The 14,481-nt window shown below is 43.7% G+C and overlaps 1 protein-coding gene across 1 annotated transcript in view; it reads right to left on the reverse strand.

Annotated features, from left to right (window-relative positions):
* SFXN5 (sideroflexin 5) overlaps positions 1-14,052 on the reverse strand; it is a 144,771-nt gene extending 130,719 nt beyond the window's left edge. The window contains exon 1 of the mRNA XM_075261841.1: positions 13,760-14,052. Within this exon, the coding sequence (XP_075117942.1) occupies positions 13,760-13,903 (144 nt within the window). The 5' untranslated portion in view covers positions 13,904-14,052. The remainder of the gene's footprint in view (positions 1-13,759) is intronic.
* Positions 14,053-14,481: the final 429 nt, after the last annotated feature.

A 14,481-nucleotide genomic window follows, 5' to 3' on the forward strand; every position in this document is an offset into this window, starting at 1 on the left:
TCTATCCGTCCATTACTACTGCTGATATTCCAATATAGGTCAAAGGAGACAGACTACAGGACCAGACTACACAGGCGTTGTTTGTTGTCTGTTACCATGGAGACAAGCAAGTCTGCCTAGGAATTGTGAACAGAAAATAAAGACTTTTTAATAAAAATAATTTACAAAGTTGCTTAGTTTTTCTGTTTGAGCAATAAAAATTGAATGTGAAGGTTTTAGCTTTATTCTAAAGAGAAGTCACTACACAGCCCGATACATAGAGAGCGGTGCGGTCTACGTCCTGCTGATCGGAGGAGGTGCTGTGTGTATAGCCCTAACTAACACTGGTGACCTATCTTCAGGAGAAGAAAACCCCTTTAATAACCTAGTTGTACATTTCTATGGCTGAGAGGCAATAACATGCCCATAGGGACTCGTATCTGCAAAGTTACCACATCCACTCTGCTCACTCTTCCCACTGTAGTCTGCAATGGTGTCAGTCATTACAGTCATTCTGGTATTCTATTCTTAAAACAGAAAGCTCACAATGGTCAGGGCTAGAGAAAAATCCCAGGCGACTATATTTCAGCAGGTCATGAAAATGTAGTAGGAAAGTGAAAAAAGTGACTGTAAATGGAAAGAATATGCGGTATATCATATGGTCACCAGATATGACACCACCTGTATATATACAAAAACACTACAACAAAAGACACACAAGTGTGACGACAACTCGTACAGCCAAGCACAATCCACACAGTAAACAAGACAGACTGGATCAGTCCAGGCTCATCATATCCGCACAGCCAGATGTGTTGTATGAGGACGGTATTATACATGTCATGTTCACCAGAAGTGCCAGCAGGGAGACGTAAACATCAGCCTGACCCCGTTACTGAAAATAGCAACACACCGCACTGCGGTAAACACCACCTCAACAAACAACAGGACCACCACAGGATACCGCACAGGACAGGTGGAGGGAGAACATCAGCTCTACATATACTGCGAAAACACTCCAGTACATAGGGGGCAGTATTATAGTAGTAATATTCTTGTACATAGGAGTAGTATTATAGTAGTTATATTCTTGTACATAGGAGTAGTATTATAGTAGTTATATTCTTGTACATAGGAGGTAGTATTATAGTAGTTATATTCTTGTACATAGGAGTAGTATTATAGTAGTTATATTCTTGTACATAGGAGTAGTATTATAGTAGTTATATTCTTGTACATAGGAGGTAGTATTATAGTAGTTATATTCTTGTACATAGGAGCAGTATTATAGTAGTTATATTCTTGTACATCGGAGTAGTATTATAGTAGTTATATTCTTGTACATAGGAGGTAGTATTATAGTAGTTATATTCTTGTACATAGGAGTAGTATTATAGTAGTTATATTCTTGTACATAGGAGCAGTATTATAGTAGTTATATTCTTGTACATAGGAGTAGTATTATAGTAGTTATATTCTTGTACATAGGAGGTAGTATTATAGTAGTTATATTCTTGTACATAGGAGTAGTATTATAGTAGTTATATTCTTGTACATAGGAGTAGTATTATAGTAGTTATATTCTTGTACATAGGAGGTAGTATTATAGTAGTTATATTCTTGTACATAGGAGTAGTATTATAGTAGTTATATTCTTGTACATAGGAGTAGTATTATAGTAGTTATATTCTTGTACATAGGAGGTAGTATTATAGTAGTTATATTCTTGTACATAGGAGCAGTATTATAGTAGTTATATTCTTGTACATAGGAGTATTATAGTAGTTATATTCTTGTACATAGGAGCAGTATTATAGTAGTTATATTCTTGTACATCGGAGTAGTATTATAGTAGTTATATTCTTGTACATAGGAGTAGTATTATAGTAGTTATATTCTTGTACATAGGAGCAGTATTATAGTAGTTATATTCTTGTACATAGGAGTAGTATTATAGTAGTTATATTCTTGTACATAGGAGGTAGTATTATAGTAGTTATATTCTTGTACACAGAAGTAGTATTATAGTAGTTATATTCTTGTACATAGGAGTAGAATTATAGTAGTTATATTCTTGTACATAGGAGGTAGTATTATAGTAGTTATATTCTTGTACATAGGAGGTAGTATTATAGTAGTTATATTCTTGTACATAGGAGGTAGTATTATAGTAGTTATATTCTTGTACATAGGAGTAGTATTATAGTAGTTATATTCTTGTACATAGGAGTAGTATTATAGTAGTTATATTCTTGTATATAGGAGCAGTATTATAGTAGTTATATTCTTGTACATAGGAGCAGTATTATAGTAGTTATATTCTTGTACATAGGAGTAGTATTATAGTAGTTATATTCTTGTACATAGGAGTAGTATTATAGTAGTTATATTCTTGTACATAGGAGTAGTATTATAGTAGTTATATTCTTGTACATAGGAGTAGTATTATAGTAGTTATATTCTTGTACATGGGAGGTAGTATTATAGTAGTTATATTCTTGTACATAGGAGTAGTATTATAGTAGTTATATTCTTGTACATAGGAGCAGTATTATAGTAGTTATATTCTTGTACATAGGAGTAGTATTATAGTAGTTATATTCTTGTACATAGGAGCAGTATTATAGTAGTTATATTCTTGTACATAGGAGCAGTATTATAGTAGTTATAGTCTTGTACATAGGAGCAGTATTATAGTAGTTATATTCTTGTGCATAGGAGTAGTATTATAGCAGTTATATTCTTGTATATAGGACTAGTATTATAGTAGTTATATTCTTGTACATAGGGGACAGTATTATAGCAGTTATACTATCATCTATAGTTCTGATATACCTCTATATATTCAGCTTATTTTGTGAGATTACTATGAGTGACAACTACTTTGGTGAGCCAGAAATGTGCTCAGAGCAGTTGTCACTTCCTTCCTCGCTCCTCCTGGCATCTCTCAGCTATTGGGTACCTGCGGCATATTATTACCGCACCATTCCTGAGAATACCAGTAGTAACGTCACCTGTCCTATCAGGGGTTGGGGTTAGTATCTTAGCATTTAGGTTACACAACATTATAACCTATAGCTATAATAATACTCAACCGGCAATGCATGGAACTGGCAGTAAAATGGTTAACTCGGCATTAGCAGCATATTGTACCCAGGCCTGGTGTATGCGTAGGTGGCACGGCTGCTTTATTATTTCTTGTATTTTTATGCTCCTGAGCGATTATTTCATCAACACAGATGAAATGTAAATGATTAAGATAATGCAACATATTTCGCTCCCTTAATCATACAGCTCGAGATGAACACTTAGAACGCGCTGCCAACATCCTGTCTCTGCGGCAACTCCGCATTTCCGAAATAGAGGATCGCATGACCTGTCACACAGGACTGTACAGTGATATCAACTCTGGGCAACCCAGGCATCTCCATGGGTCAGTCCTCTGAACCTCCTGGGGGTCCCCAATGTCTGACCTCAAAAACAAAAGATGATTTGGGTGTGACCCTTTAGATCTTTTATAGGCAGCTGAAGACCAATTGGAGGACGGCAAAGACATATTGATTTCAATGGGATCATGATAAAAGAAATGGTGGACAACCCACAGCATTATGGAGGAGAAGACGTCACATTGATGTCACTTGCCCACAGGCTGCAAGCAATGTTGGCCTCTATTTCTGCTACAAGTCCTGAAGAACAATGTTGGTGGCAGCAGAGACATGACGCCTCACAAGAAGCAGCCAGTCAAGCAGATGGAGGAGATAATGACCAGAAGGCACCAACTCTACTGGCCAAGACTGGGGCCCAAGCTGTAGCTTCAAGAGGAACCTCATACTATCCAGGTGATTTATGGCGTGTCACTGGCCCCCTGTGCTGGCTGGAATAGTCTCTGCACAAGCTCTCTGACAGTCTGTTTTAAACGTCTGCCCAGCTAGCAACCCTCTAGTTTCTGTTTGTTTTCCTAGTATGTCATGACTTGGATGCCCAGGCTTCTGCCTGGATGCCCATTTGGATGCACAGCCTTCTGCCTGGATGCCCACCTCGATGACTGCTTTGCGCCTGGATGCCCTCCCAGATGCACGTCCTTCCACCTGGATACCCATTTCGACAATGGGTCTTGCGCCTGGATGACCACCTGCATTCCTATGTGTCCTTCTGCTTGTAGAAGTTCGTACACATGTTCTTCTGTCTATATTCCTGTTTGGACACATGTACTTCTGTGTGGATCTCCAGGTGGACACATTGCCTTCCGTCTGGATTTCCAGGTGGACACATTGCCTTCCGTCTGGATTTCCAGGTGGACACACTGCCTTCCGTCTGGATTTCCAGGTGGACACATTGCCTTCCGTCTGGATTTCCAGGTGGACACATTGCCTTCCTTCTGGATTTCCAGGTGGACACATTGCCTTCCATCTGGATTTCCAGGTGGAAACATGGCCTTCCGTCTGGATTTCCAGGTGGTCTCATTGCCTTCCGTCTGGATTTCCAGGTAGACACATTGCCTTCCGTCTGGATTTCCAGGTAGACACATTGCCTTCCGTCTGGATTTCCAGGTGGACACATTGCCTTCCGTCTGGATTTCCAGGTGGACACATTGCCTTCCGTCTGGATTTCCAGGTGGACACATTGCCTTCCAACTGGATTTCCAGGTGGACACATTGCCTTCCGTCTGGATTTCCAGGTGGACACATTGCCTTCCGTCTGGATTTCCAGGTGGACACATTGCCTTCCAACTGGATTTCTAGGTGGACACATTGCCTTCCGTCTGGATTTCCAGGTGGACACATTGCCTTCCGTCTGGATTTCCAGGTGGACACATGGCCTACCACTTGTACTCCTGTTTGGACACGTCCTTCTGTTTGGAATATTTATGCAGCCACTCAGGACCCCTCTTCTATAAGATGAGTAGAGAGCCATAGCAAAGACCATCTCTACCACCAGAGATTACAGGCTCTAGATGTTTTGCAATTAATTTATGTTCGGGCAACTTCATAGTAATGCAGCCCATTGACTGGGAGCTCATCATGTTGATCTCTATGCTCAATAATCTAAGGGTTTCAATCACGATGTCTGCAGCTATGGATATATGACCACTGCAGAACAAGTCCAACATCAAAGAAAGGGTAAATAACGTCTGCCTCCATCTACCTCATGCCACAGGATATAGAACCAAGACCCATGTGTTGTCCATCAAAGATGGATCCAATACAGGTTTCCCGACCAGACCCTTCACCAGGGGACACAATTACTACGTCTTCTGTTTTTGGAACCTTCTGTCTCAGATACTGTAGCAATACATAGATATGACTATAGAGTCTGTTAGCAGAAGCTACAGGTAATGGGGTCTACCAATGTCAACTAGGTGCATAAAAAGTCACATAAGTGGGCACATAGCATCTACAATCCCACCCCTATTGATGCCAAGTAAAAGGGGGTATTAGTGCAAGCCACCAACATAGAGGGAACCTCACCATAAGAAACCTGACTCTATAAGAAGGAATGATCCTACAAATTTTAAATCGCGCAACAAATATCGCCTATTTCAATACAGTCGTTACAACTTTACGACGTAAAAAAGAGGTCATAAACGTCAGCTTAGTACAGGCACAAGATCTGGAAAAGACGAATCCCAAAACTAATAGAGCCTTGGTCTCAACCCTTTTGGAATAGGCACCCAATATGCCTTATCATACATGGATCATACATGGTCCCCTATCCACCGAGGATGGAAATATAGACTGGAATGGTCTCATTCTTGGGAATGGTAAGGGTTAATCTATAAGGATCATTTTATTTTCTGTGCCATCCTTTAGCGCTCGTGTCTTTTTCTGCACAACGCTTTTAGGACTTGTATAAGGACGGAAGTTCAAACTCAACCCAAAATGGGTTCTAACCAAGGACATGACCCCTACGTTGTCTACAGAGGCCAATGCCTATATATACAGTACTATGGGAGAATGCATCCTATAAGATAGAACGTCGGCTCCTGATTTTATTTTTACTCCGTTCTCATTTTTCTGCCCGTGTCCTGCCAAAATCTCAGAGCATCAGCTGCAATGTCTGTCATAAAAGACCGCATATGTCTCCCCCTCATTCTTTCCCCGTGTTTTTAAAATGTGAAGTATGCTCCTCCAACCTTCCAGATCTGACATTATGCTCCATGGCAGCTTGCACACATATTTCCTCTTCACAACGCCCAATATGAGCGCTCATCTGCTCAAATAGATGAAATTTAAAGGTACAGTCACACCGGATACCCAGGACAGTGGTCCGCATCCCATCTAGATGGATCTCAGGGTTAGAAATTGATAAAACGCAACATAATCCTTGGTTGGGGTCGGATCTGGGAAGATGAAGCTGAAGAATTCAAGGGTCATTGACTTGGTGAAGGTCCATACAAAAGTCAGAACCTTCTGCAGAAACGTTCTCCACCGGCCACCAGACGTCGAACGCAACATGATTAATATAATACATAATATATCCCAGAATTATTCTAAAATATGGAGCCTGAGTATCAATTGGCAGATGACCTCCGCTCCGATCATCACTGGAGCTGACCGGATCCTAGCCGCCTTCACTAATGCTGTAGGAGAATCTCGTCCAGTTCCATCCTCCATCGTCCTACGCGAGCAGACACATAGATCTAATCCTATGATCCAGCCTCATTTAGCAGCAGCTGAGTTCAGCAATTAGCAGATTAACAGCTTGGCAAATCCTCCGTCATGTTGGGCTCGTGGTCAGAACGAGAAGGAGTCTTTCCTGGATGAGCGGCAGACGTTGGAAGGAATCCTCGCAGTCAGAAGGAAAGTTCGCCTTTATTTAATACAATCGGGTCCGTGTTGGGAGAGATTTGGTCTACCTCCTAATACAACACTGCTACGTTCTCAGCATGTTTAGATTTAGAAAGCACCTAATGGGATCCAAACAACGGGTGGCAGACGGCGAGGAGGCACCCATTGTGTGCTGCAACAAGATGGGGCGGCTGGAGGGAAGAGGAGGACTGAGAAATAACAGCCTCGGAAAACCAAAGTCCTGGACTCATCCCCTTTGGTCAAGTTGTTGTGTTGGTTATATCTGTTCTTCGGTAACCTAAGACGCCAATATGGCCACCATTGTATCTCTCTCAGCGGTGGTAGTAGATGGAGGGGAGAAACTTTGTGGAATTACGTGAAGATCCAGCAGATACACATTAGTAGTGTCTTAAGTAGACAGATTTATTATTAAAATGGTTCTCTGAGAGTGCTGGTGCATATGTAATCCATGGTGGGTCATGCGGCAGGCGTCCCTCTTCCATTCTACCAGTGCCATTTCGGAGCCACCTAAGCTCCCCCGGGAGGTCACCTGGAGATCCACTGAAGAACAGAACACACACCGAGACCTGGGCTGGCACGGCAGACTTCTCTATACTGTAGATGTTGTGGTACAGCAGGTCTTAACCCAAGGACAGCTCTCAACGTAGAACTGTAACTGGGCTACAGCCACAAACAGTTTGCTTGTTTTGTGGTGGGGGATGCACTGCCCCTCACTACACCTCCCGGGCTCCCACTCACAAAGTCCTCCAAAGGTATGCTGGATCTCTGAACCGAATAACATGAGGTGTCGTTCTGATATGGTCTACCTCTGCTTTACTTACTGCTGCCCGACACCACCCACTTGCCCTTGGAGAGTCTCGTCAGCATATCAAAAACCAAATCTACATGCACTGATTGCTCGGGAATGGTGAGGGCAAAAAATTTCAACTGGGCCGGAATCAGAGGAGACACTTATTAAAGAATGAAAAAAGCTTAAGTTGGTGGAGGGAATGAAAGGACCTCCCAACCTTGCATCAACAGGCTACATCAGGGGTCCTCAAACTTTTTAAACAGTGGGCCGAAGGTAGAGCAGGTCGCACAGACATCGGGAGCAGTGCCCTCCAATAGGTAAAGTGAAGTGCGCTCCATGGCCTGGCCCGAGCTCCCCAGGAGCTTCATTATAAATTTGTGCCTGCCGGCGTTGTCGACGGGGCCAGACAGAAGTGCTTGGCGGGCCACAGTTTGAGGACCCCTGGGCTACATCATAGGAGGGCAACACGCAACTTCTACCGCAGTGCAACTCGTGGGAGCAACTGAGCCCTTTCTCAAGTGCAATCCAAACCGAGCGGTAGTCTATCCTAATAGATCGCGGTTTAACCCTTCCAGGTATTACAAACTACATGTTCAAGGTGTGTTGTCTGCACCACCTTACACAAGTCAAAGATGGTCACATAGACGCATCATACTGCAAGGTAAGCTCCAGCCTGGTCCAACACAGCAACTGAGGAACCTCAAAGGACATATTGTGAAGACCTTCTCCAGAAGATCACTGCAAGACAAGTGGGATGGGTGAGCCTTCCAGGCTGAAACATCTGAAGGATGATGAATGTTGGTGGTTCTTCACTTCACAACAAGCAGAGAAGTTCAGCAATGTATGGAAATCCCTATAGGTAGATGGCCTCCAGAGATCACCAAGCGAGAACTAGAAGCGATCTACAAGGCTTCCAGCTCTAGAGACTTACTTTGGATTGTCTAAGCTGTCGTTGGTTTGGCACTTGCTAGATTTAGGAGCAGAGTCTAGGGGATCTCAATAGTCCTTCACTCTTAATCTCCACAAAAGATATGAACTTGTTCCTAAAGATATCATTGACTCGCCCTGAAAATAGGTCAGGAGGCAACAAACTGGGCTCAAATTCAGTGTGAACAGAGCAACAATCAGATCCAAAAGCCAACCAAGAATGAACCTCAATCTGCATGTAAGGTGGAGAGGCTGAAGACCCCCTAACGTAGAAGACCAAAGAATCAACATCAACAAGGAACACAAGCTGTCGTTGCAACCCAACGCAACCATCAGCGGGAGTCATTGCTATAGTAGGGGTAGGCAAATATGGCGGCCAGTGGCTGAGGTCATTGGAATGATAAAAGGAGAGTAACACAATGAGTGTCACTGGGCAGAACAAGGTCCACCATATTTGGGGCAGCGCCATGGTACAGGAGCTCTCTGCAGGTCTAGAGGTGACTAGAACCTTCCTAATGGTGGACAGATGAGCCCAGATTTGGGTGTAAACTAGAAACGTTACATCCTGTCTGTAGGATATGGAATGACCATACACACCCCAATGTTATGGGATATCGGAGCCCATATGAAGGACGTCCTGATCTTCTTCCCACAACACCTGCTCTCACTTTGAGGAGCTCCTGACATCACGTCTCAGAACATTTACTGATACAAAATCCTGAAATAATGCAAAATATCAAGAAACCAAAATGTCCCAAAGATTGTGCACAGAAGAAGCATCTCCAGGTGATAAGACGAGGAGGGGACCTGAGTAATAAGACGAGGAGGGGACCTGAGTAATAAGACGAGGAGGGGACCTGTGTAATAAGATGAGAAGGGGACCTGAGTAATAAGACGAGGAGGGGACCTGCGTAATAAAGACGAGGAGGGGACCTGCGTAATAAGACGAGGAGGGGACATGCGTAATAAGACGAGGAGGGGACCTGTGTAATAAGACGAGAAGGGGACCTGAGTAATAAGACGAGGAGGGGACCTGTGTAATAAGACGAGGAGGGGACCTGAGTAATAAGACGAGGAGGGGACCTGCGTAATAAGACGAGGAGGGGACCTGCGTAATAAGACGAGGAGGGGACCTGTGTAATAAGACGAGGAGGGGACCTGAGTAATAAGACGAGGAGGGGACCTGCGTAATAAGACGAGGAGGTGACCTGCGTAATAAGACGAGGAGGGGACCTGTGTAATAAGACGAGGAGGGGACCTGAGTAATAAGACGAGGAGGGGACCTGAGTAATAAGACGAGGAGGGGACCTGTGTAATAAGATGAGAAGGGGACCTGAGTAATAAGACGAGGAGGGGACCTGCGTAATAAAGACGAGGAGGGGACCTGCGTAATAAGACGAGGAGGGGACCTGTGTAATAAGTAACCGGAGCAGAAGGACGAGGAGGAAGATCACAGCGGCTCACCTACTGCCCAGAAATGTCACAAGGGTGAAAATACAGCTGTATACTGGTGTATACAACATATCATCTATATACTGGTATACAGGACACATCAGCTATATACTGGTGTACAGGACACATCAGCTATATACTGGTGTACAGGACACATCAGCTATATACTGGTGTACAGGACACATCAGCTATATACTGGTGTACAGGACACATCAGCTATATACTGGTGTACAGGACACATCAGCTATATACTGGTGTACAGGACACATCAGCTATATACTGGTGTACAGGACACATCAGCTATATACTGGTATACAGGACACATCAGCTATATACCGGTGTACAGGACACATCAGCTATATACCGGTGTACAGGACACATCAGCTATATACCGGTGTACAGGACACATCAGCTATATACTGGTGTACAGGACACATCAGCTATATACTGGTGTATACTGGTGTGCGTGACATATCATCTATATACTGGTGTATATAAGTATGTATTGTTAAAAAGGACATATATACTGGTGTATAGGACAGATATAGGGAAATAATATATTTTAGTATATAGGATATATACTGTTATACAGGACATATATACACAGGTGTACATTAGTGTATATTAGTATAAGGCATGTATAACATATACAGGAGTATAGTAGTACATATTGGTATAAAGAACATATATACTAGTTATATATATATATATATATATATATATATATATATATATATATATATATACTCACCGGCCACTTTATTAGGTAGACCATGCTAGTAACGGGTTGGACCCCCTTTTGCCTTCAGAACTGCCTCAATTCTTCGTGGCATAGATACAACAAGGTGCTGGAAGCATTCCTCAGAGATTTTGGTCCATATTGACATGATGGCATCACACAGTTGCAGTCGCAGATTTGTCGGCTGCACATCCATGATGCGAATCTCCCGTTCCACCACATCCCAAAGATGCTCCTCTATTGGATTGAGATCTGGTGACTGTGGAGGCCATTGGAGTACAGTGACCTCATTGTCATGTTCAAGAAACCAGTCTGAGATGATTCCAGCTTTATGACATGGCATTGCATTATCCTGCTGAAAGTAGCCATCAGATGTTGGGTACATTGTGGTCATAAAGGGATGGACATGGTCAGCAACAATACTCAGGTAGGCTTTGGCGTTGCAACGATGCTCAATTGGTACCAAGGGGCCCAAAGAGTGCCAAGAAAATATTCCCCACACCATGACACCACCACCACCAGCCTGAACCGTTACCGATACAAGGCAGGATGGATCCATGCTTTCATGTTGTTGACGCCAAATTCTGACCCTACCATCCGAATGTCGCAGCAGAAATCGAGACTCATCAGACCAGGCAACGTTTTTCCAATCTTCAATTGTCCAATTTCGATGAGCTTGTGCAAATTGTAGCCTCAGTTTCCTGTTCTTAGCTGAAAGGAGTGGCACCCGGTGTGGTCTTCTGCTGCTGTAGCCCATCTGTAGCCTCAAAGTTCCACGTACTGTGCGGCGTTCAGAGATGCTCTTCTGGCTACCTTGGTTGTAACAGGTGGCTATTTGAGTCACTGTTGCCTTTCTATCAGCTCGAACCAGTCTGGCCATTCTCCTCTGACCTCTGGCATCAACAACGCATTTCCGCCCACAGAACTGCCGCTCACTGGATGTTTTTTCTTTTTCGGACCATTCTCTGTAAACCCTAGAGATGGTTGTGCGTGAAAATCCCAGTAGATCAGCAGTTTCTGAAATACTCAGACCAGCCCTTCTGGCACCAACAACCATGCCACGTTCAAAGGCACTCAAATCACCTTTCTTCTTCCCCATACTGATGCTCGGTTTGAACTGCAGGAGATTGTCTTGACCATGTCTACATGCCTAAATGCACTGAGTTGCCGCCATGTGATTGGCTGATTAGAAATTAAGTGTTAACGAGCAGTTGGACAGGTGTACCTAATAAAGTGGCCGGTGAGTGTATATATGTATACAGGACATATATACAGGTGTATACTATTATATTGGTGTACAGGACATATCCACGGGTGTATACCTATATATAGATATGCAGGTTATACATACAGATGCAAAGTATGTAATATATATATATATATATATATATATATATATATATATACTAGCTTTTACCCGCGACTTCGTCTGCGGTGATTTGAGAATTGGGCGGACACAGACGTGTGAAACTGTAAAAGTGCTTTAAAAAGTTTGGTGGGCTAGCAAATGTGATGTGATGTATTGTGTATGTCGTGACACAGACAATGTGATGTGTTGTATTGTGTATGTCGTGATACAGACAATGTGATGTGTTGTATTGTGTATGTCGTGATACAGACAATGTGATGTGTTGTATTGTGTCAGACAATGTGATGTGTTGTATTGTGTATGTCGTGATACAGACAATGTAATGTGTTGTATTATGTCAGACAATGTGATGTGTTGTATTGTGTATGTCGTGATACAGACAATGTAATGTGTTGTATTGTGTCAGACAATGTGATGTGCTGTATTGTGTATGTCGTGATACAGGCAATGTAATGTGTTATATAGTGGAAAGCTATATGTAAATGTGAGTGAGTAGAGTGAGGGCTACTGCTGAGGTGACAGTAAGGAGTGTGCAGGCAGGTTGAGGCAGGAAATGCCAGGCAGTGTGTGTGAGTGTGTATGTAGTGATACAGACAATGTGATGTGTTGTGTATATAGTGATACTGACAATGTGATGTGTTATGTGAGTGAGTAGAGTGAGGGCTACTGCTAAGGTGCAGGCAGGTTGAGGCAGGAAATGCCCGGCAGTGTGTGTGAGTCTATAGCTGGGGCTAGGAGTCCTGCTTTTGTGAGTCTCCTGCTAGGAAGCCATGTTGTTTAGTGGCAGCAAAAGTAGCCTGTGACTCAATCCTGAGGGAAAACTATGTTTGTGGAAAATTGCAAGCAAATCCGTCCAGGCATTTTAGCGTGATTGAGGAACAAACATCCAAACTCACAAACATCCAAACACACAAACTTTCACACTTATAATATTAGTAGGATATATATATATATATATATATATATATATATATATATATATATATATATATATATACACACACACACAAGCAGGTATATATATTTTTATACAGGACACATATACAGGTATACACTAGTATATACTGGTATACAGGAAATATAGGTGTATAGCAGTGCATGTTGGCATACAGGATATATATACTAGTATACGGCATATATAATATACATACAGGTGTACACCAGTATATATTGTTACACAGGAGCTATATACAGGACGTATACTATATACAGGTCTATACCAGTATATATTGGTAGACAGGAGCTATATACAGGACGTACACTATATACAGGTGTATACCAGTATATATTGTTACACAGGAGCTATATACAGGACGTACACACTATATACAGGTGTATACCAGTATATATGGTTACACAGGAGCTATATACAGGACGTACACACTATATACAGGTGTATATTGGTCTGTAGCACCGCTATCCCGCATACACCTCTACAGGGTATTCCTGTCACCTGCATGTCCCCGCCCCTTTCCCTATAACCCCGCCCACACACAGTAGAACGCTCCAATCTTGGCTCTTCTCGGTTACCGTACGTCTGTCCGTCATCCTGACTGACAACCACTGCAGCCAATCAGGCGTAGCAGAACAAGACGCGGGGGTGGAGCCACATGTCAAAACACAGCGCCCCCCAGTAAGGGGATGTGTTCTAGTCCGGGAGCCGGCGGACTGCGAGCGGAGCGGGGACCACTCACCTGCGCGAAGCGCGGTCTCCCCAGGACGAACGGAGGGTCGTCAGCCGCCATGTCTATCCGCCGCGGTGTGCTGCTCTCCCCCGCCGTGGGGGGTGCCGGGAGTTGTAGTCGTGGCGGGGACTCCCCGGCTCCTCCTGCCCTCATCTCTCAGCGGCCGCCGCTGCTCTCCGGAACGAAACAGGAGGAGCGCCAGGCTCCGCCCCCCTCCCGACGTGTGACGTCAGGCGCAGGGAAGCGCTAGGGTTCATGGGAGGTGTAGTCCTGAGAAGGGGGAAGGTATCCTCAGGACGTGTACTCACTGAGTGACCTATAGACGGCGGCCATTGTGTCCTAGAGAGGGGGCTGCTCATAGTACAGGCCTGTGATGGCAGGAGGAGCAGCCCAATGGCCGCAATTAGGGTGATGACTGGCCTTGTTGCCCATAGCACCAATGCTCACATGTAATGCTTAACCCATATTACAGCACTGGTAGCCAGAACAATGGCCACCCTTACTATACAACTAAAGCCGTACTAGAGACTCTCCCCATACAGCCGGGGGCTCCCCATAACGTAGGAAACATCCCAGACTAGGACACGTTATACTGTACACACCGCCCAACTAGAAAAACCAGAAAGAGGGACAAAATGTGCGGCGCGCCGCGGGAAATCTAGCTCCGCCCACATTTACGGTATTAAGTCCCCTGACTGGTGCCCCAGTTTATACTGGTGGGAACTAGAGGG

The sequence above is a fragment of the Leptodactylus fuscus genome, chromosome 1 (genome assembly GCF_031893055.1).
Source record: "Leptodactylus fuscus isolate aLepFus1 chromosome 1, aLepFus1.hap2, whole genome shotgun sequence".
Lineage (NCBI taxonomy): Eukaryota > Metazoa > Chordata > Amphibia > Anura > Leptodactylidae > Leptodactylus > Leptodactylus fuscus.